General features: G+C 38.6%; 1 protein-coding gene across 1 annotated transcript; it reads left to right on the plus strand.

Annotated features, from left to right (window-relative positions):
- The first annotated feature begins 1,240 nt into the window (after window positions 1–1,240).
- LOC129434287 (disintegrin and metalloproteinase domain-containing protein 10) lies at window positions 1,241–15,593 on the plus strand. Its single transcript, XM_055193209.2, has 16 exons — window positions 1,241–1,399; window positions 6,098–6,248; window positions 7,036–7,154; window positions 7,407–7,565; window positions 7,926–8,026; window positions 8,454–8,606; window positions 8,681–8,773; window positions 8,983–9,166; window positions 9,708–9,871; window positions 10,113–10,296; window positions 10,884–11,034; window positions 11,107–11,290; window positions 11,382–11,490; window positions 12,050–12,270; window positions 12,359–12,485; window positions 12,764–15,593. Exons 1-16 carry the CDS (start codon window positions 1,330–1,332, stop codon window positions 12,952–12,954), a joined length of 2,361 nt encoding a protein of 786 aa, XP_055049184.1. The 5' UTR covers window positions 1,241–1,329; the 3' UTR covers window positions 12,955–15,593.
- The last annotated feature ends 13 nt before the right edge of the window (window positions 15,594–15,606 follow it).

Below are 15,606 nucleotides of genomic sequence, written 5' to 3' on the forward strand. Positions count from 1 at the left end.
TACTTTATACAAAATGTATTTAGCATATATGTAAAACATATTTTTGGTCAAAGACATTTATTAACCCTAACATTAATGTTTGAGCTGCCTTATCTTTAAAACACATTGTACTGATGTGTTGTATATCTATTGTTTTGTCTCAAGATTCACACCAATACTGTTTTTTGTAAGGTTTGTTTGTAAAACCATTTCAATATCCTAATATAACTAAAGCCTATAGTCCTGGATTAATCTAAGGCTAGCCATAGTGAATAACAGGCTATAGAGTCACACAACATCATTAATGTCATGTCTGTTTAATCAAACTCTTGCCTGTTAAAGTTTACACATGTGATTGACATCAGCAGTCAGTTCTCTGAACAATGCAACCCAACCCGTTGCTATATCCTACAATCTTTAGGTTATCCTCAACTCTTCTCTTTATCTCCCTCCAACAGACTGAGGTGTCCAAAACTCATCTTTCTACTATACCACCGGTCCATGAGCTCTCATCTCTTACAATCTATCCCTCCAACACTGTTCTGACTCAACTAACACATTATAGACACATAATAAACATATCCACCATCAGTACAGGAACCGTTCTCATCTCATCTGATCAGGTTAAAACAATTCTACTACAGACTGGACTACAACTACTGGATAGTCAATGATCTGTTTTTAGTAAAGGACATAGAGTCTGCAGAGACTGTCCTCCTGTCTGCTGTGGAAAACCTCAAGAAAGAGGCAACTCCATATCATCTATCCTCATTCTTCTCAACCTCTCTGCTGTATTTAACACAATAGCCATCACACTCCTCTTTAGCCTGAACATCACTGGATCTAGACTCAGCTGGTTTAACCCTTACGAAAATTAAGCACACATTTAAAAAAAAGCAGAAACGTTTTTAAGAGGTATTGTCATGATATGAGCAGGTCCATTTTATTTAATATTTTAAGAGTTTATACTATAAATACTACAAAACTGTCAGAACTTAAAATTAAATTTTCAACAGACTTACATTGGAAATTTAGGTTTAAAATAAACTAAAATGTAAATTTTAAGTCATAATTCAGTGCTTAGATTGACTGTAAAAGAGGTTTAATCTTAATGTTTCTCTTATATTATTAGTTTATAACTGTGCATAAGCTTGACACATCTATTAATAATGCTTTATTAAAATGTCATCACTTTTTATTTTATAAACTCGTTTTTGTGATTGTGGCTTTGCAGTATCAGTGGGGGAGGGGGTCTGAGATGTGCGTCTGACGTCAGCACGCAAAGACCCAAACCCGAGACTGAAGCTGTAAACAATAAAACCCAGCCCGTCCGTCATCCATGCACTAAACATGCATCTGTCCGCGGTGTCGGTGCTGTTATCGGTGCTGTTGTGCCTCTTGTGTGGCGGATCCGCGCGAGGTGAGTGCGTCTTTAATCCCGCGTCGCGTTTTATGCGCTGACGCTGAGATAAGGCTCGCGCGAGCATCTCTGCTAACGCTAAAGCCGCTACCTTCACGCGTCTGTTATTGTGACAAAACCCGTCGATCGGCCGGTGTACCGTTAATATTCACGACGGTGTCGATCAAAGATGAATTTTAAGAGATGAAATTTGTTAAATGCAAACGGGGATGCGCGCGTCCGGTGCTCGGTTCCGATATTTAAAAGATTCAAGGATAACTGGCTAACACATCCAGCTTAAAATGGATGAATGAGACACCATGATTTACAATCATCACACGACATTATTTATCCTCATAAACAACATCATACAACATCATTAACCATCATCACACAATCTCATAAGTACACAGCATCGCATACCATTATTACACAACATCATGATCACAAAACATCATCATAAGCACACATCATCCTGTACCATCATCACACAACATCATCATAAGGACACATCATCCTATAGCCTACCATAATCACACAACATCATCATGATCACACAACATCATTTACCATCTCGTGTTCATTTGGAGACAACAAATCTGTATTTGCAGTCCAGGTTTCCATCATGTTTTATATGAGGACAGCAGAAAAGATGATTTAAAGTGTGCTCATCACATCTGACTCTGTTTGTGTAATCCAGGAGCATCAAAGTTTGATTTCAATCTTTGTCATGATCTTACTCAGTCAATATTAAAGATATCACGATTATATTTTCACAAGATGTTCTTGACTTGATGTAGGAGGAGTTGCAGACAAAAACTGGGTGCTTTTTATTCTTTTAAAAGAAGAATGATGATGATGATATTATTAAATGTCATGGGTAGATATTTACTGACCAATCCAGTGGTTTTCAAACTTTTCCATGACATTTCAATTTAGAATTTGAATTAAAAATGTATTTGAATGAAAAAGTTAGTGCTGTTGGGTAGTAGTGTTATTTCCTGAGGTTTAATTACACTAACTTTATGATAAATTAATGTATTTTATAAAATGTCATAAATCTGAAGCCCCCTGGCATTGGACCTGTTCATTATTTTGCAGATAAGGTCAAAACAACAAATGTCATCTAATATTTCGAGCCAAATTAAAGAGTCGTATTAAAAAGATGACTGCATCATTGTTTTATTTTTACACAGAGATAACAAGGTGTGTTAACCATATTAAGCTGGCTGTGTAGTCATTGACATTTTCTACCCAAATGCTATTCATTTTACCTTGACTCTTCAAACATTCGTGCTATCAAAACATTTGAGTGGCTACAAATTTAACCTTTTTTTCACCATTTATAATTTATTATTAAAGTCATTTCTTGCTTTCCGTCTGCCAATTGCTGGTGTTTTGGTGAAGAGCAGATGTGGTGGATTTGAACCGTGAGTTTTGAAGCGTGTTAGATTAGACGGCACCAGATTTGATTGAATGGAGTACAAAAAGCCTCCTAAATGAAAACTGTGTACATCAGTAACACTAAAATGACTTGTATGTGTGTACTACTGCAGTATATATTTTAAGTCTAAAGTGTTAGATTTTGTTTTGTGATCACTAGTTTTCAATATTTCTAAATAATAACAGTAACATTTATTTTTGTATGTTCTTGTTGTTGTCTATATAAAGTCTATTTTATAACTCATAACACATAGTTATGATCAGTAATTGTCATTTATTGAAACGAAGCCATTAGTTTTCTGGACAACAATGATACCTTGAACTTGATGCTAGCACATTGTGTTAGAATTTGACAGAATGTGTAAAAACAACCTTCTTTTAAATTACAACCATTAATAAATGCTACAGTAATTGAATTCTACAGAAGCCGAGAGAGGACATGCACTATTATTATTTTTGCTTGCTTGTTTTCTCGTGATCACGACTTAATTTCTCGTTATCTCGAGATAACGAAAGATGTTTTCTTGTGATCACGACTTAATTTTCTCATGATCTCGAGAAAACGATCTTGTTATCCTGCCATGATAATCCAAATGTCATAATGTAATTTCCTTATTCTATTTTGAAGTGGACTGCTAATGTATATGAGTTGGGGTCTTCGCCGTTACCACACTAATGTGTAGATAGACTTAATATATAAATAAAGTTGAACTTTCATGTTCGTGAATTTAAGGACCATCTCTAAAGTAATACTGTACACGTTTCTATCGTCAATAGTATTTAACAGTTTATTTAAATTAATATCAACAATCTAAAAAGTGTGCATTAGCTGACAACCACATAAACACGTTGGTTTTGTGACTGTTTGTTGACTTTCAGTCATTCCATTTAAATGCTGTTAAAAGTAGAAACGTGTATTGAGTAACTTAAAGACGGTCCCTAAATTCACTACTGTAAAATTGTAAATATTGACAAATCTATTTCAGCTTGAGCGATCTCTGATCCAAGTAAAATCTCATTTGTTCATCCATGCTAATTTAGCAAAATATGCCTTTGCTGTTTACAAACAAAACAACACGTTCTATCGAGTACACGTAAGCTTTAATCACATCTCAAGAATACACCTTTTGTTATGTCGAGATCACGGGAAAACAACTTTTGTTTTCTCAAGATCACGAGAAATTAAGTCGTGATCACGAGAAAACAAGCAAGCACAAATAATAATAGTGTATGGCCTCTCTCGGCTTCCGTAGAATTCAGGTTTATTTTGATTAAAATAGATTACAATCTGCACACTAAGACACATTGAGATTCACCTTCTTTTCATTTTTAAACAGTCAGTGTTTGCTATAATGTACAAGGATTCTAGATCAACCAATCTCTGTGTAAAAGTAAAACAATAATGCTGTCATCTCATCTTTATAAAGTCATTTATCACCCTCCAAACTTTAAGTGGATTTTCTTATTTTCACCTCGTCTACAAAATAGTGGATTACTCAGTAAATATTTGTCCATTTAATATTTAACCTAACCCTAACCCTACATTTAAGTATTTCTTTCTCCAGATAAAGAATAATTCAAGGTGGCGTAGAATGTAAAACTGTATTTATGTAGGCGTAGATGAATAATAAGAGTTGTGTACATGGTAATGACATATCATGAGTCTCAAACATGATTTGTTTCCTTCTTATGTAAATCTCATGCATGCAAAAGACACTGAAAAACAGACCAATCTCAACATAACACCAACCGTGACGTTACAGTCCAGATGAACACCCTCAATATTAAATTAACTACAATGTTGTTACAATGCTAAAAACTAGGGATGCTCCGATCAATGCCACTAAAAATACGTGGCCGATCACTATTCTGAATCGGACAGCAGATCTTATTACAGCTATTTCATGTAATACGGCTTTTGATCAGTAAGTCCTTATCGATCTGAAATCACTGTTAGTTTGAGTCGTTTATAACATGCATTTGAAAAAGCAACACTCGTCAGACATAATTATTAAACATATTCTTTATTATCATGACAATACCTGAAAAGGTTTGAAGAACAGCAATATAAATATATCCTTAAGACATTTCCTGGAGCTGCATGTCATCATAGCTGCGTGTGTATTGTTCTTCGTCTACAGCGCATTTTGAGTTTCTGCACGAGAGCGCCCCCTGGCTTTTGGATGTAGCGGCATTTCACCGTAATTCATTGAGAAGCATAGCGAGCATTATCGGCCGATCGATCGGAGCATCCCTACTAAAAACAAAGTTGTGACTGCTGCTTTAGCGCTGTATGCTAGTTAATGCTATATGCTAGTTAGCGCTATATGCTAGCGTTTAGGCTGATGTTCTACTATTGATGTTACAGTTACGTTTTGCAGGTCCATACTGAAAAAACACCACTCAGAAACGTCCATTAACAATCTCCAAACAATTGATTATTCCTCACAATCTGATACAGACTCAAACATAAGATCTGTTTATACACACACACAGAGCTACTGAAGGAGAAACAGCCAATCAGAGCAGAGATCAACATTATTATTCATGACCCTTTCAAATATTGTAATAATCGACCATTTCATTATAAAGGCAAATCCTAGGGTTATAAATGGACATGTAAAACTGACTCTGGATCACTTAATAAAGTCACAAACCTTCTGTGCAGATATCAGAGAATAATTTAACAGATTATTACAATGCATTCTTTGGCACCTTTAAAATTTGCAGCCTTAAGCCTCACGTTGACCTGTTGTAAATTAAATGTTATCAACTTTTCTATATTATATTTACATATATACCTATGATATTGTGTTTTTTAATATATCGCAGCAGCAGTTCACTGTGTTGTACGTGTATTGTCTTGTAAAAATGTATTACACAAATTTTTGTAATGACTTTAGAAAGATGAGCAGATCAGTTTCATCCCTGATATTCACACATCATTTGTTTCTGTTGTCAGCCCGTAGTTTTTTAATAGTTTTTTGCCTCAGAATATAAGATGCAGTATATTTAATTGTGTGTTCATACATCAGTTAGTTATGTCGTGTTAATCTGATTGGACAGCTATGTTAATATTTTGTTTAATGTTTCTTTGTTACGCTGTTTTAATGATGGAGCAAAAATCCACCAACCATAATCTGTGTTAAATTTCTGAAATCTTGATATTCTGTTATACAACAGTTTTGGTTAATAAAAGCACAGAATACAGTAATATTTCTGATATTTACATCAGTGATGATGTGTCAAACACAGTGATGTTTGTGTCATAAACAGGTTATTACAGCAACCCCTTAAACAAGTACATTCGGCACTATGAGGGTCTATCGTACGACACTGATGAAGTTCATGAAGCTCACCAGAGAGCCAAACGAGCTCTGAGCCATCACGAGAGCTTCTTACATCTGCAGTTTCACTCTCACGGCAGGTAAATAAACATCTCTACTCAAGATCTGTGTTTTCATCATGATCTTCAGTTTCTGACTGTAGAAATGTCTTGATCAAGGTTTACGAATGACTTTGGCTGTAGGGTTTGATGAAAGTTAATGCAATGAGGAAACATTTTGTGCTGTCCAAAATCTAACAAATCGACATTGAGGAAATTGAGTTGAATGTAACTTTAGATGAATGTGGAGTTAAGTGAGGGGATTTCCTTTAAAAGCATTGCAACATCTTTACTGTCACCCTTAACCTTAAAATCTCTGTCAAAACACGCCAATGGAGAAGCCATTTCTTAAACTAAGAACTTTATACTAAGAACGTAAGGGAATACTTTAGCATTTAAGGGTCATTCTTTTTTTGACACCCTTATGGTTCCTTAAGTGAACCCTTATGTTTTTTTCTTGCAGCCCATGTTTCATTACCCTAACGTCATATCTATGGGATTTCTTAGCTTAAGAGCTTTCATGCAACCTGGCACAGATTTACTAACAGCTCTTGCCAGTGCAAATGCATCTTTTGCTGTTACAAATCTAAAGTAAACGTGGCGACATTGATCCAATGTAAAATAATGTTGCTGATCTTATTTTTTTTAATTTAGATTTCATTAGATTTGTCTAGGTCACTGTTTAATCCTGTATGAAGTTTGTGCTTTGCAGAGGTTAAGTTCTTCTTGTTCAGTATTGTATCTGGTTGTTTTTTGATGTGAATAAAATGAGAGTAAAATGTAAGTTTTATGGCTTGTCTGACCTTCTGTTTGTATTTCCACCTCACAGACATTTTAACCTGCGGATGAAGAGAGACACCAGGATGTTTTCTGAGGACTTTAAGTTGGAGATGTCTGGACAGGAGATGGATTATGACACCTCTCATATCTACACCGGTGAAATCTATGGTGAGAGTCCATTCAGAGCAAATTAACACAACTTCATTCAGCAGATTTCATAATGTGGGGCTTGATTTCATCCAAAAATAATACTATCTGTCAGCATTAAACACTTTTGTATTTCAGATAAGATTACAAAAACAAACAGTCTGTTTAGAGAAGTTTCATGTCATCGGCTGTGCTCTTTCTGTCAAGATTGTCCTTCTTCTCGTGTGATATTATAGAGGAACTGATCTGAGATCAGGTTCTGTTGTTCTGCAGGTGAACAGGGCACTCTGAGCCACGGCTCTGTCGTAGACGGGAGGTTCGATGGCTTCGTTCAGACCCATCGTGGGACGTATTACATTGAACCAGCTGAACGATACCTGGAGGACAAAAACGTTCCCTTCCATTCGGTCATCTACCACGAGGACGACATTCGTGAGTGGATTTATGTCATAGAAACTCAATCTGGTTTAACGTCACATCATTGAAGTGTATTTTAAATAAACATTGTCCTACAGTTAGGGGGTTAGGTTTGCTTGTTTCAGTCAGGTCTGGGAATGAGGGTCTGAATTTTTTATCCATGTAATCGCCTCCAAACTCTATGCAAATGTATACATAATTTTAAATCTATAAAACATGTCCCTGACTAGAGTCGCACTGTGAATCTCAGTCATTTCCACCACTATTTCAAGCCAAACGGTTTCTTTTAGCTCAGTAACTATTCAATATTCAGAGAAATAAAACCTTAACCTTATTTTAACCTCAAGATCTGATTTTTCTCTCGTTTTGATGAAGATTATCCTCATAAATACGGTCCAGAAGGTGGCTGTGCGGATTCATCCGTGTTCGATCGAATGAAGAAATATCAGACGTCTGCCGTGGATGAACCAGCGAAGGTCAGACATTCAACAGATTCTGCTGCGTGTGTCAACATCCATTCAGAAGCTTTGAAAGGAAAAAATCTCTGTTTCTACATCTAAAAGACTCAATAAATGAAGCGTTTATTATTTGTGAGGATCAACATAAGGATCTGTTTTACTCTTTATTCACTGCTGATCTTTACTCCGTGTTTGGCCACCGGCCTGAACGTCACGGCTATGATGGCATTTGTCTTAAAATCAGCTGAATGGTGATGAAGAAAAAAACACTTCCCGCTCTCTCTTTTTGCTGACATGTTGCAGGTCGTATATGCACTTGTACACTGTTGGTGTTTCATGTAAACTCAGCAGAGCCGTGGAGACGGACCGTGAGCGGGTGGTGTTGGCCACGTGGCCGCTCTGTCTCATACCAGTTTGTGTCTAAATGCTTTTTGTTCTGTTGTAGGAGGTGAACGTGAAGAAAACGTCAGTAAATGATCCTGTTGTGCTGAGGAGGAAGAGGATGACTCAGGTGGAGAAGAACACATGTCAGCTCTTCATCCAGACAGATCATCTGTTCTTCAAATACTATAAGACCCGAGAGGCCGTCATTGCTCAGGTATGTACGCTCGTGTCATCTGGTGAAATAAGAGTCATTGTTTGTTATATTTATCATCTTCTGCATCTGCTCAGATCTCCAGTCATGTGAAGGCCATCGATGCCATCTACCAGGGCACAGATTTCATGGGCATCCGCAACATCAGCTTCATGGTCAAGAGAATACGGGTAATCTCACTCCTTATACACGTGTATGTCTATAGAAACATGATATAATATAGATGAAACAATATATTGTATAACAAACAAGTCGAGCAGATGGTGCTGCTCCTAACATCTCTCATAAAGCATCTAAACACACTGTCTTGGAGAAATCGGTTTCACTGTTATTGCAGTTTTGGTTTCATTCTAACTAAAAGTGTTCTGGGTCGTCTCAGATAAACACAACCAATGACGAGCGAGAACGTTCAAACCCGTTTCGCTTCGCCAATATCGGTGTGGAGAAGTTTCTGGAGCTGAACTCAGAACAGAATCACGATGATTACTGCCTGGCCTACGTCTTCACGGACAGAGACTTTGATGATGGCGTGTTGGGTCTGGCCTGGGTCGGGGCACCAGCGGGTACGCCGGAGATTTCATATTTCTGCATGATAAAGATTTTTGGAACACTTTACAATAAGGTTCATTAGTTAACATTAGTTAACTACATTAGTTAACATGAACTAATAATGAACTGCACTTATACAGCATTTATTAATCTTTGTTAATGTTAACTTGAAAAATTACTAATACTTAATTAAAATCTTGTTAACATTAGTTAATGCACTGTGAACTAACATGAACAATTAAAGCTTTATTTCTATTAACTAACATTAAACAAGATGAATAAGTACTGTAACAAATGTATTCCTCATGGTTTGTTTATGTTAGTTAATACATTAACCACTGTTAACTAATGAATCTTATTGCAAAGTGTTACCAAGATTTTCATTCAGATGATTTAATATCTGTGATCTATGTGTGTAATGAAAGAGAGGTTCTGATTGGTTACTGATTCTGCTTTGTGTTTAATGAATGAGAGATTCTGATTGGTTACTGATTGGTCTGTGTGTTTAATGAATGAGAGATTCTGATTGGTTACTGATTGGTCTGTGTGTTTTAGGCAGTTCTGGTGGAATCTGTGAGAAGAGTAAATTATATTCTGATGGTAAGAAGAAGTCTTTAAATACTGGAATCATCACGGTACAGAACTACGCCTCTCACGTGCCTCCTAAAGTCTCTCATATAACATTCGCTCATGAGGTCGGACACAACTTTGGGTCGCCGGTGAGTTTGAGTGCTTCTGTACTGCCAGACAGATATTTAGATTGACATATTTGACCTATTTTATCTTTCTTACATTTGATCTAAAAGTTTAAAATAGAACCGTGTCCAAAGTTTTTCCCATAACTAATTTGCTTTGAGTAAAGGCATTTAACTGGTAGTTTGTTTGTGTGTGCAGTTTACATTTATAATGTGAGAAATATAAAGTTTTGATGTTTTTGGGGATCTTGTTTTGACCCGTCAGCATGACTCCGGGTCAGAGTGCACTCCGGGCGAGTCAAAAAGCCAGGACAAGAAAGAAAGAGGAAATTACATCATGTATGCCAGAGCGACGTCAGGAGACAAGCTGAATAACAACAAGTTCTCGGTGTGCAGCATCAAAAACATCAGCCAGGTGTTGGAGAAGAAGCGAGGAAGCTGTTTTGTGGGTGAGTAATAGAAAGATCTCGCTCATGCACAGACTTTCATTCTGTTTCTGATGAATACAGTCACACATTTAGTTCCTCAAAACAACTTTAGATGTCTAACAGAACCAATCTAAGGCTGCGTCCAAATACCCACACTTGCTGTCTTTGCACTTGACTACTTGCATGACGTTTATCCTGTATTTGGCCCAAGTGTTCTAGTGGGTGTGAAGATTTTAAATAAAATAACACATAAACACTCTGAAATGAACATTCACTTTTTCACCAAATTTCTTTTTTTGTAGATTATTTCCTTACTTATCTGAAACTTTTATAAGCAGAATTCTTTGCATCTGTAAAAAAAACCCTCTTCTTTTGTGCATGCATCTTTATTTAAGTTTGTTTATTCAGTAATCCCTGAATAAATAACACTATTAATGTTGTTTCTAATGATGTGATGAAAGCAGTTGAAGTTGGGGGTTAGATTTACATCCTGAACATGATGCTATATGCTTAGCCTTGTAACCGCTCAGAAGCAGTATTCGAGAGAGTGTAATGTGAGAAATATAAAGTTCACTGACAACATTGTGTGCTTGCGTGTGATTGGACAGAATCTGGGCAGCCGATCTGTGGAAACGGTCTGGTCGAGCCCGGTGAGGAATGCGACTGCGGCTACAGCGACCAATGCAAAGACGATTGCTGCTACGACGCCAATCAGCCAGACAACAAGAAATGCAAACTGAAACCCAACCGAGTGTGCAGGTAAGATTCGGCTTCGCTCACACCTGTCGAAACACAGGAGCCAGATATTAACAGACATCTGAATGTGTCCAGCCCCAGTCAGGGTCCCTGCTGCACACCCCAATGTTCCTACAAGAGCCGCAATGAGAAGTGTCGAGAGGAATCCGAGTGCGCTCATCAGGGAATGTGTAACGGAGCGTCGGCCCAATGTCCCACCTCAGAGCCCAAAGCCAACTTCACCGCCTGTCACGGAGACACACAAGTCTGTCTGAACGGGGTGAGTGAACGAGCGAACGATCACATCGCCCCGAGAACCAAACGGATGACCTCATGTGCTTTATGAATGTGTATGTGTGTGTGTGTTTCAGGGCTGTTCAGGCTCGATCTGTGAGAAGTACGGTCTGGAGGTCTGCACCTGCGCCAGTGTGGACGGCAAAGATGAAACCGAACTCTGTCACGTTTGCTGCATGGAGAAAAGTACGAAACTCTGCGTTATGTTTCTAATATTCATATTTGTTCTCATGAAAATGTGCATTTTTAACCCATTAACCGCATCATGTTAATGTTATTCTGAGTGAAATGAGAGAAGAGAAGCATTCTGGAATGATTTCCTGGCAGGGTTCCCACAGGTCATGGAATTTCTGGAATATCATGTGATTTTAAAAGGTCTTTTCCAGAAATTAAAAATCAGGGATTTTTTTGTCCATGTCATGAACTATCAGGGATTTTTGTTTGTTACTTTAAATTTTAGTTTCCATTCATCAAAATGTAATTCGCTTGTTTACTTGCATAAGGAATGCCATTTCCGGGTCCAAGCCTCCGCTGATTACGATTCAAATAGCTGTTTATTGGCACTGTTTATTCATTTCACACATTTAAGCTACTTCTTTTTTTAAACTCATGATGTACACTTCATTATCAGACTCACAGCATCCCTGCTTATAGATCCACCTGTTTTATTATAGCGTCTGAAATAAAATGACCAAAATCTCACGATAGCAACAGTCACGACCTGAAATGATTTGTGTGTCCGCAGTGAGCCCGAGCACATGCAGCAGTACCGGCTCCGAGCGTCTGGCCCGTTTCTTTAATAAGAAAGTGACGACCCTGCAGGCCGGTTCGCCCTGCAACGACTTCAAAGGTTACTGCGACGTGTTTATGAAGTGTCGTCTGGTGGACGCCGACGGTCCTCTGGCACGACTCAAGAAAGCCATCTTTAACCCGGAGCTCTACGAGAACATCGCCGAGTGGATAGTGGTGAGTGTCTTTGTCTGTGTTTTTTTACATGTTTGTGCTGCTCAGACTGCTTGTGTTTATTCAGCGTGTGGTGTTTATTTCTGGACAGGCTCATTGGTGGGCAGTCTTACTCATGGGCATTGCACTCATCATGCTTATGGCGGGATTCATCAAAATCTGCAGCGTTCACACACCGAGCAGCAACCCTAAACTCCCACCTCCAAAACCACTGCCAGGTAATTTACCTCAGATCTAAAGCCCCTTCAGATACGCTCAGTGAATTAATCATTCAGATTTTACATTTAAATGCAAAATAAAAAAACAGTGCTAACATCATCAGTGTAGTGGAACAGAAGGATGAAGATGTGATGCATGAATTAGTCACAGCGTGATGATGATGATGATGATGATGATGATGATGATGATGATGATGATGATGATGTAACTGTGGTGTTTACAGTATTACTGTTGATTCTGAAAGTCATTTAAATGAAATGCAATCTTTCTCAACAAGGTACCCTGAAGAGACGACGAGCTCAACAGCACGCCAACCAACAGCAGCAACTTCATCAACACCAGAACCAACATCCTCACGCTCACCAGAACCAGCGACAGGCTCCACGTCAAGCCCAGCGCCAACCCCAGCCGCAACGTCACCACCGCCAGCCCCGTGATAACTACCAGATGGGTCAGATGAGACGCTGAGACCCACGAGCGCCCCCACAGTGCCTGACATCCGTGGTACTGCAGTCGCCCGAAGCCTCTGGTCCACAGTCACACTGGAGAAACACATCTGACCTTCTGCAGGGCCAGGACTTTATCTCAACTTTTAGAGAAGAGCGTTCATTTGTTCGTTCCTAATCCTAGACTATAAGGAGGAGGAGGAGATTGTTTTGATTGACATACACACACATATATACAGACAGATCTCTGATGGTTTTAGATGTAGATTCTCTCAGACTGACAGTGGAGCAGTGAGCTTTACTCCAAAGAATCAAAACCGGCTCAGAAACCAGTCCACCCCTTCTGATCTTCACAATAAACATACAAATAATCTTTCTTTTAAAGTCATGCACTAAACTGGAGCGGTTTACATCCATAATGCTTCCACCCTTCAGAGCCCGATCCAGCCGTCTGGAGTTTTCTCTTTGGAGTGAAAAGAAATGAACTTCACCGTTCGCGCACACACTTCCCAGCTCGCTTTGGGAAACACCGAACAAGCTCCGTTAGGTTTTTATTTGGTCTTTTTTCTCTGCAGTACTCGAGTGGGGTATTATTTGTAGATAGAGCCACTTCTGTAGTTTTTCTTCGGTTCTCTTTTCTTTTTCAGACTCTTGCTTTGATACAGAAATATGTTTTTAGCAGCGTCCATCCTCAGAAGGAATGTCAGAGCTTCGGTCAGACGTCGTCGGAAAAGGACTTTTATTTTGTATGACCGGAAACGTCAAGCCTTTCCTTTTTCAGCGCGCAGAAGCCGACGCGTCCGTACGAATTTCGCAGCTGTATAGAGAAACGATACGAGTTGTATTATATGTGAGAACAAATTATTTCTTCTACTGTCGATAAAGAGATTTTACCGTTACAGTTTTGTTGAAAACACTCAGGACGATCGAGGAGAAACGGATCATTCGGAGCTGTCTTTCATCATTCCACGCGACGGATTTTAGCGTTTACATTTTTCATCTCATGTTTTTGTTTGTTGACATGTTTACAATGTTTTGTTGCTGTTCTCGTTGTGTATAGGTACACTGCACCTCCAGATGACATTGTGAAACAAATTGACTGTTTACTGCCTACCTGAATGAAGAATGTGCACGGCACACACACACACACACACACACACACACACACACGTGACACTAATAAATGTATTGGTTTATGAAGGGTACTTGTTTATAGAGCAGAAGATCTCGACTGAAGTCTTAATATCTGTACTGATGATGATTTACCTGAAGGGTTACTGCTCCAGATCTCCTCATCAGTTTAAATCTGAAGGACACACGGACAAAAGCTCTTTTATATTTGCGAGGAGCTAAGGGTGAATTTGTACCCCTGATCTCTGTATTTATTTGAAATGAAAGCATTATTGAAGTGATGATGAGCCGTTAGCATGACAATTTACTTTCCAGTCTCTGCTAGTGTCTTTGAAGGCCCATTTAAAGCATCATGTAACTGAAGTGTCCCTGTAGTAATGATTCCCGCCTGAGAAGTACAGTGACAGTGTTATATAAACACAAAGTTTCCTCATGACCTCAGACTCACTGAGAACCATGAGAGGAGCTCATCCAGAGCAATCGGACCTCAGGGTCGACCAGGAGTTTATCAGCTCGGCTCCTGGACCTCCACAGTCCTGCGACTCTCCAACCTTCATCAGTCTGTGAATCCAGATCTTCTGTGTTTGGAGAGAAAGTCAGGATGGTGGCCCTCCAGGAGAAGGATTGAAAACTTCAGGGTCAGACAACACATTTGACTTTGACCTCAGTGAGTCATAGCATCAATGTTCTCCAGTTTCTGAAATGTTTGAAAAGATTCTTCTCAGTCAGCTGACACGCATTAAACCGTCTGTCTGTCCAGTCATCACGGCCTGCCCGTTTGAGGTGAATAATAACAACGCAGCGTTTGTGATGTTTTCAAACATTCGTCAGATGGAGGAGTAACTTTTAGGAACGTCATCATGGTTACGTGTCGCAGCTCCGACAGACGTTAGTTTTCTGCTCGTCCATCTTCATCTCAAACAGACTGTCCTCTTCTCTTGTAAACTATGTACAGTAACTGGAGATTATCTGTTATATTTGAAGATAAATTTTGATACTTTTTGTTTGCCTCTTAAAAAATAAACAAGTGTGTGAAATCCAGACCGACCACACGGAGAGACGTTCCCTCCGAGATCTAGAAGTGTGCGTCAGGATGAACTTTTGTGCACATGAAGGTTTTTATTTTCTATACTGCCATTTAAGATGAGAAACATCAGGAGAAATGTGAAGTGCTGGTGGTCTGGACTGAATAGAGGAGATTGAATATTTGCCTGTATTTGACTTTTATCTTTTTTTTTCATAGTCTTGGTGAAACATTATAGAGGAACGTGCACTGAAAACGTCTTAATTGAGTCAAAATGTCGTAGGTGAAAATAGGCTGATCACTAAAGTTTAAAACGAATGAAAAACATAAACCGATGATTAATTAATTCTGCTGTCTGTAAATGTTCACTGTGTTTTATACAGTAACTTCAGTTTCGTTCACTTTGAACATTTCTACGTAACATTTTTTCGGAACGTATTGTGCGAAGAGATGTCATTTTTTTGGAGTACTTGAAATGCATTAATAAAAAGACCCGGTTGATTGGCTGGCGTGTGTTTG

The sequence above is a fragment of the Misgurnus anguillicaudatus genome, chromosome 6, assembly GCF_027580225.2.
Source record: "Misgurnus anguillicaudatus chromosome 6, ASM2758022v2, whole genome shotgun sequence".
NCBI lineage: Eukaryota > Metazoa > Chordata > Actinopteri > Cypriniformes > Cobitidae > Misgurnus > Misgurnus anguillicaudatus.

Bases quoted from the DNA above. Each gene is read 5' to 3' on its own strand.
- LOC129434287 (XM_055193209.2), top strand. From the start codon at position 1,330: ATGCATCTGTCCGCGGTGTCGGTGCTGTTATCGGTGCTGTTGTGCCTC. The intron at 11,291-11,381 runs GTGAGTGAACGA...TGTGTGTTTCAG, and splicing joins CACAAGTCTGTCTGAACGGG to GGCTGTTCAGGCTCGATCTG. The intron at 12,271-12,358 runs GTGAGTGTCTTT...ATTTCTGGACAG, and splicing joins ACATCGCCGAGTGGATAGTG to GCTCATTGGTGGGCAGTCTT.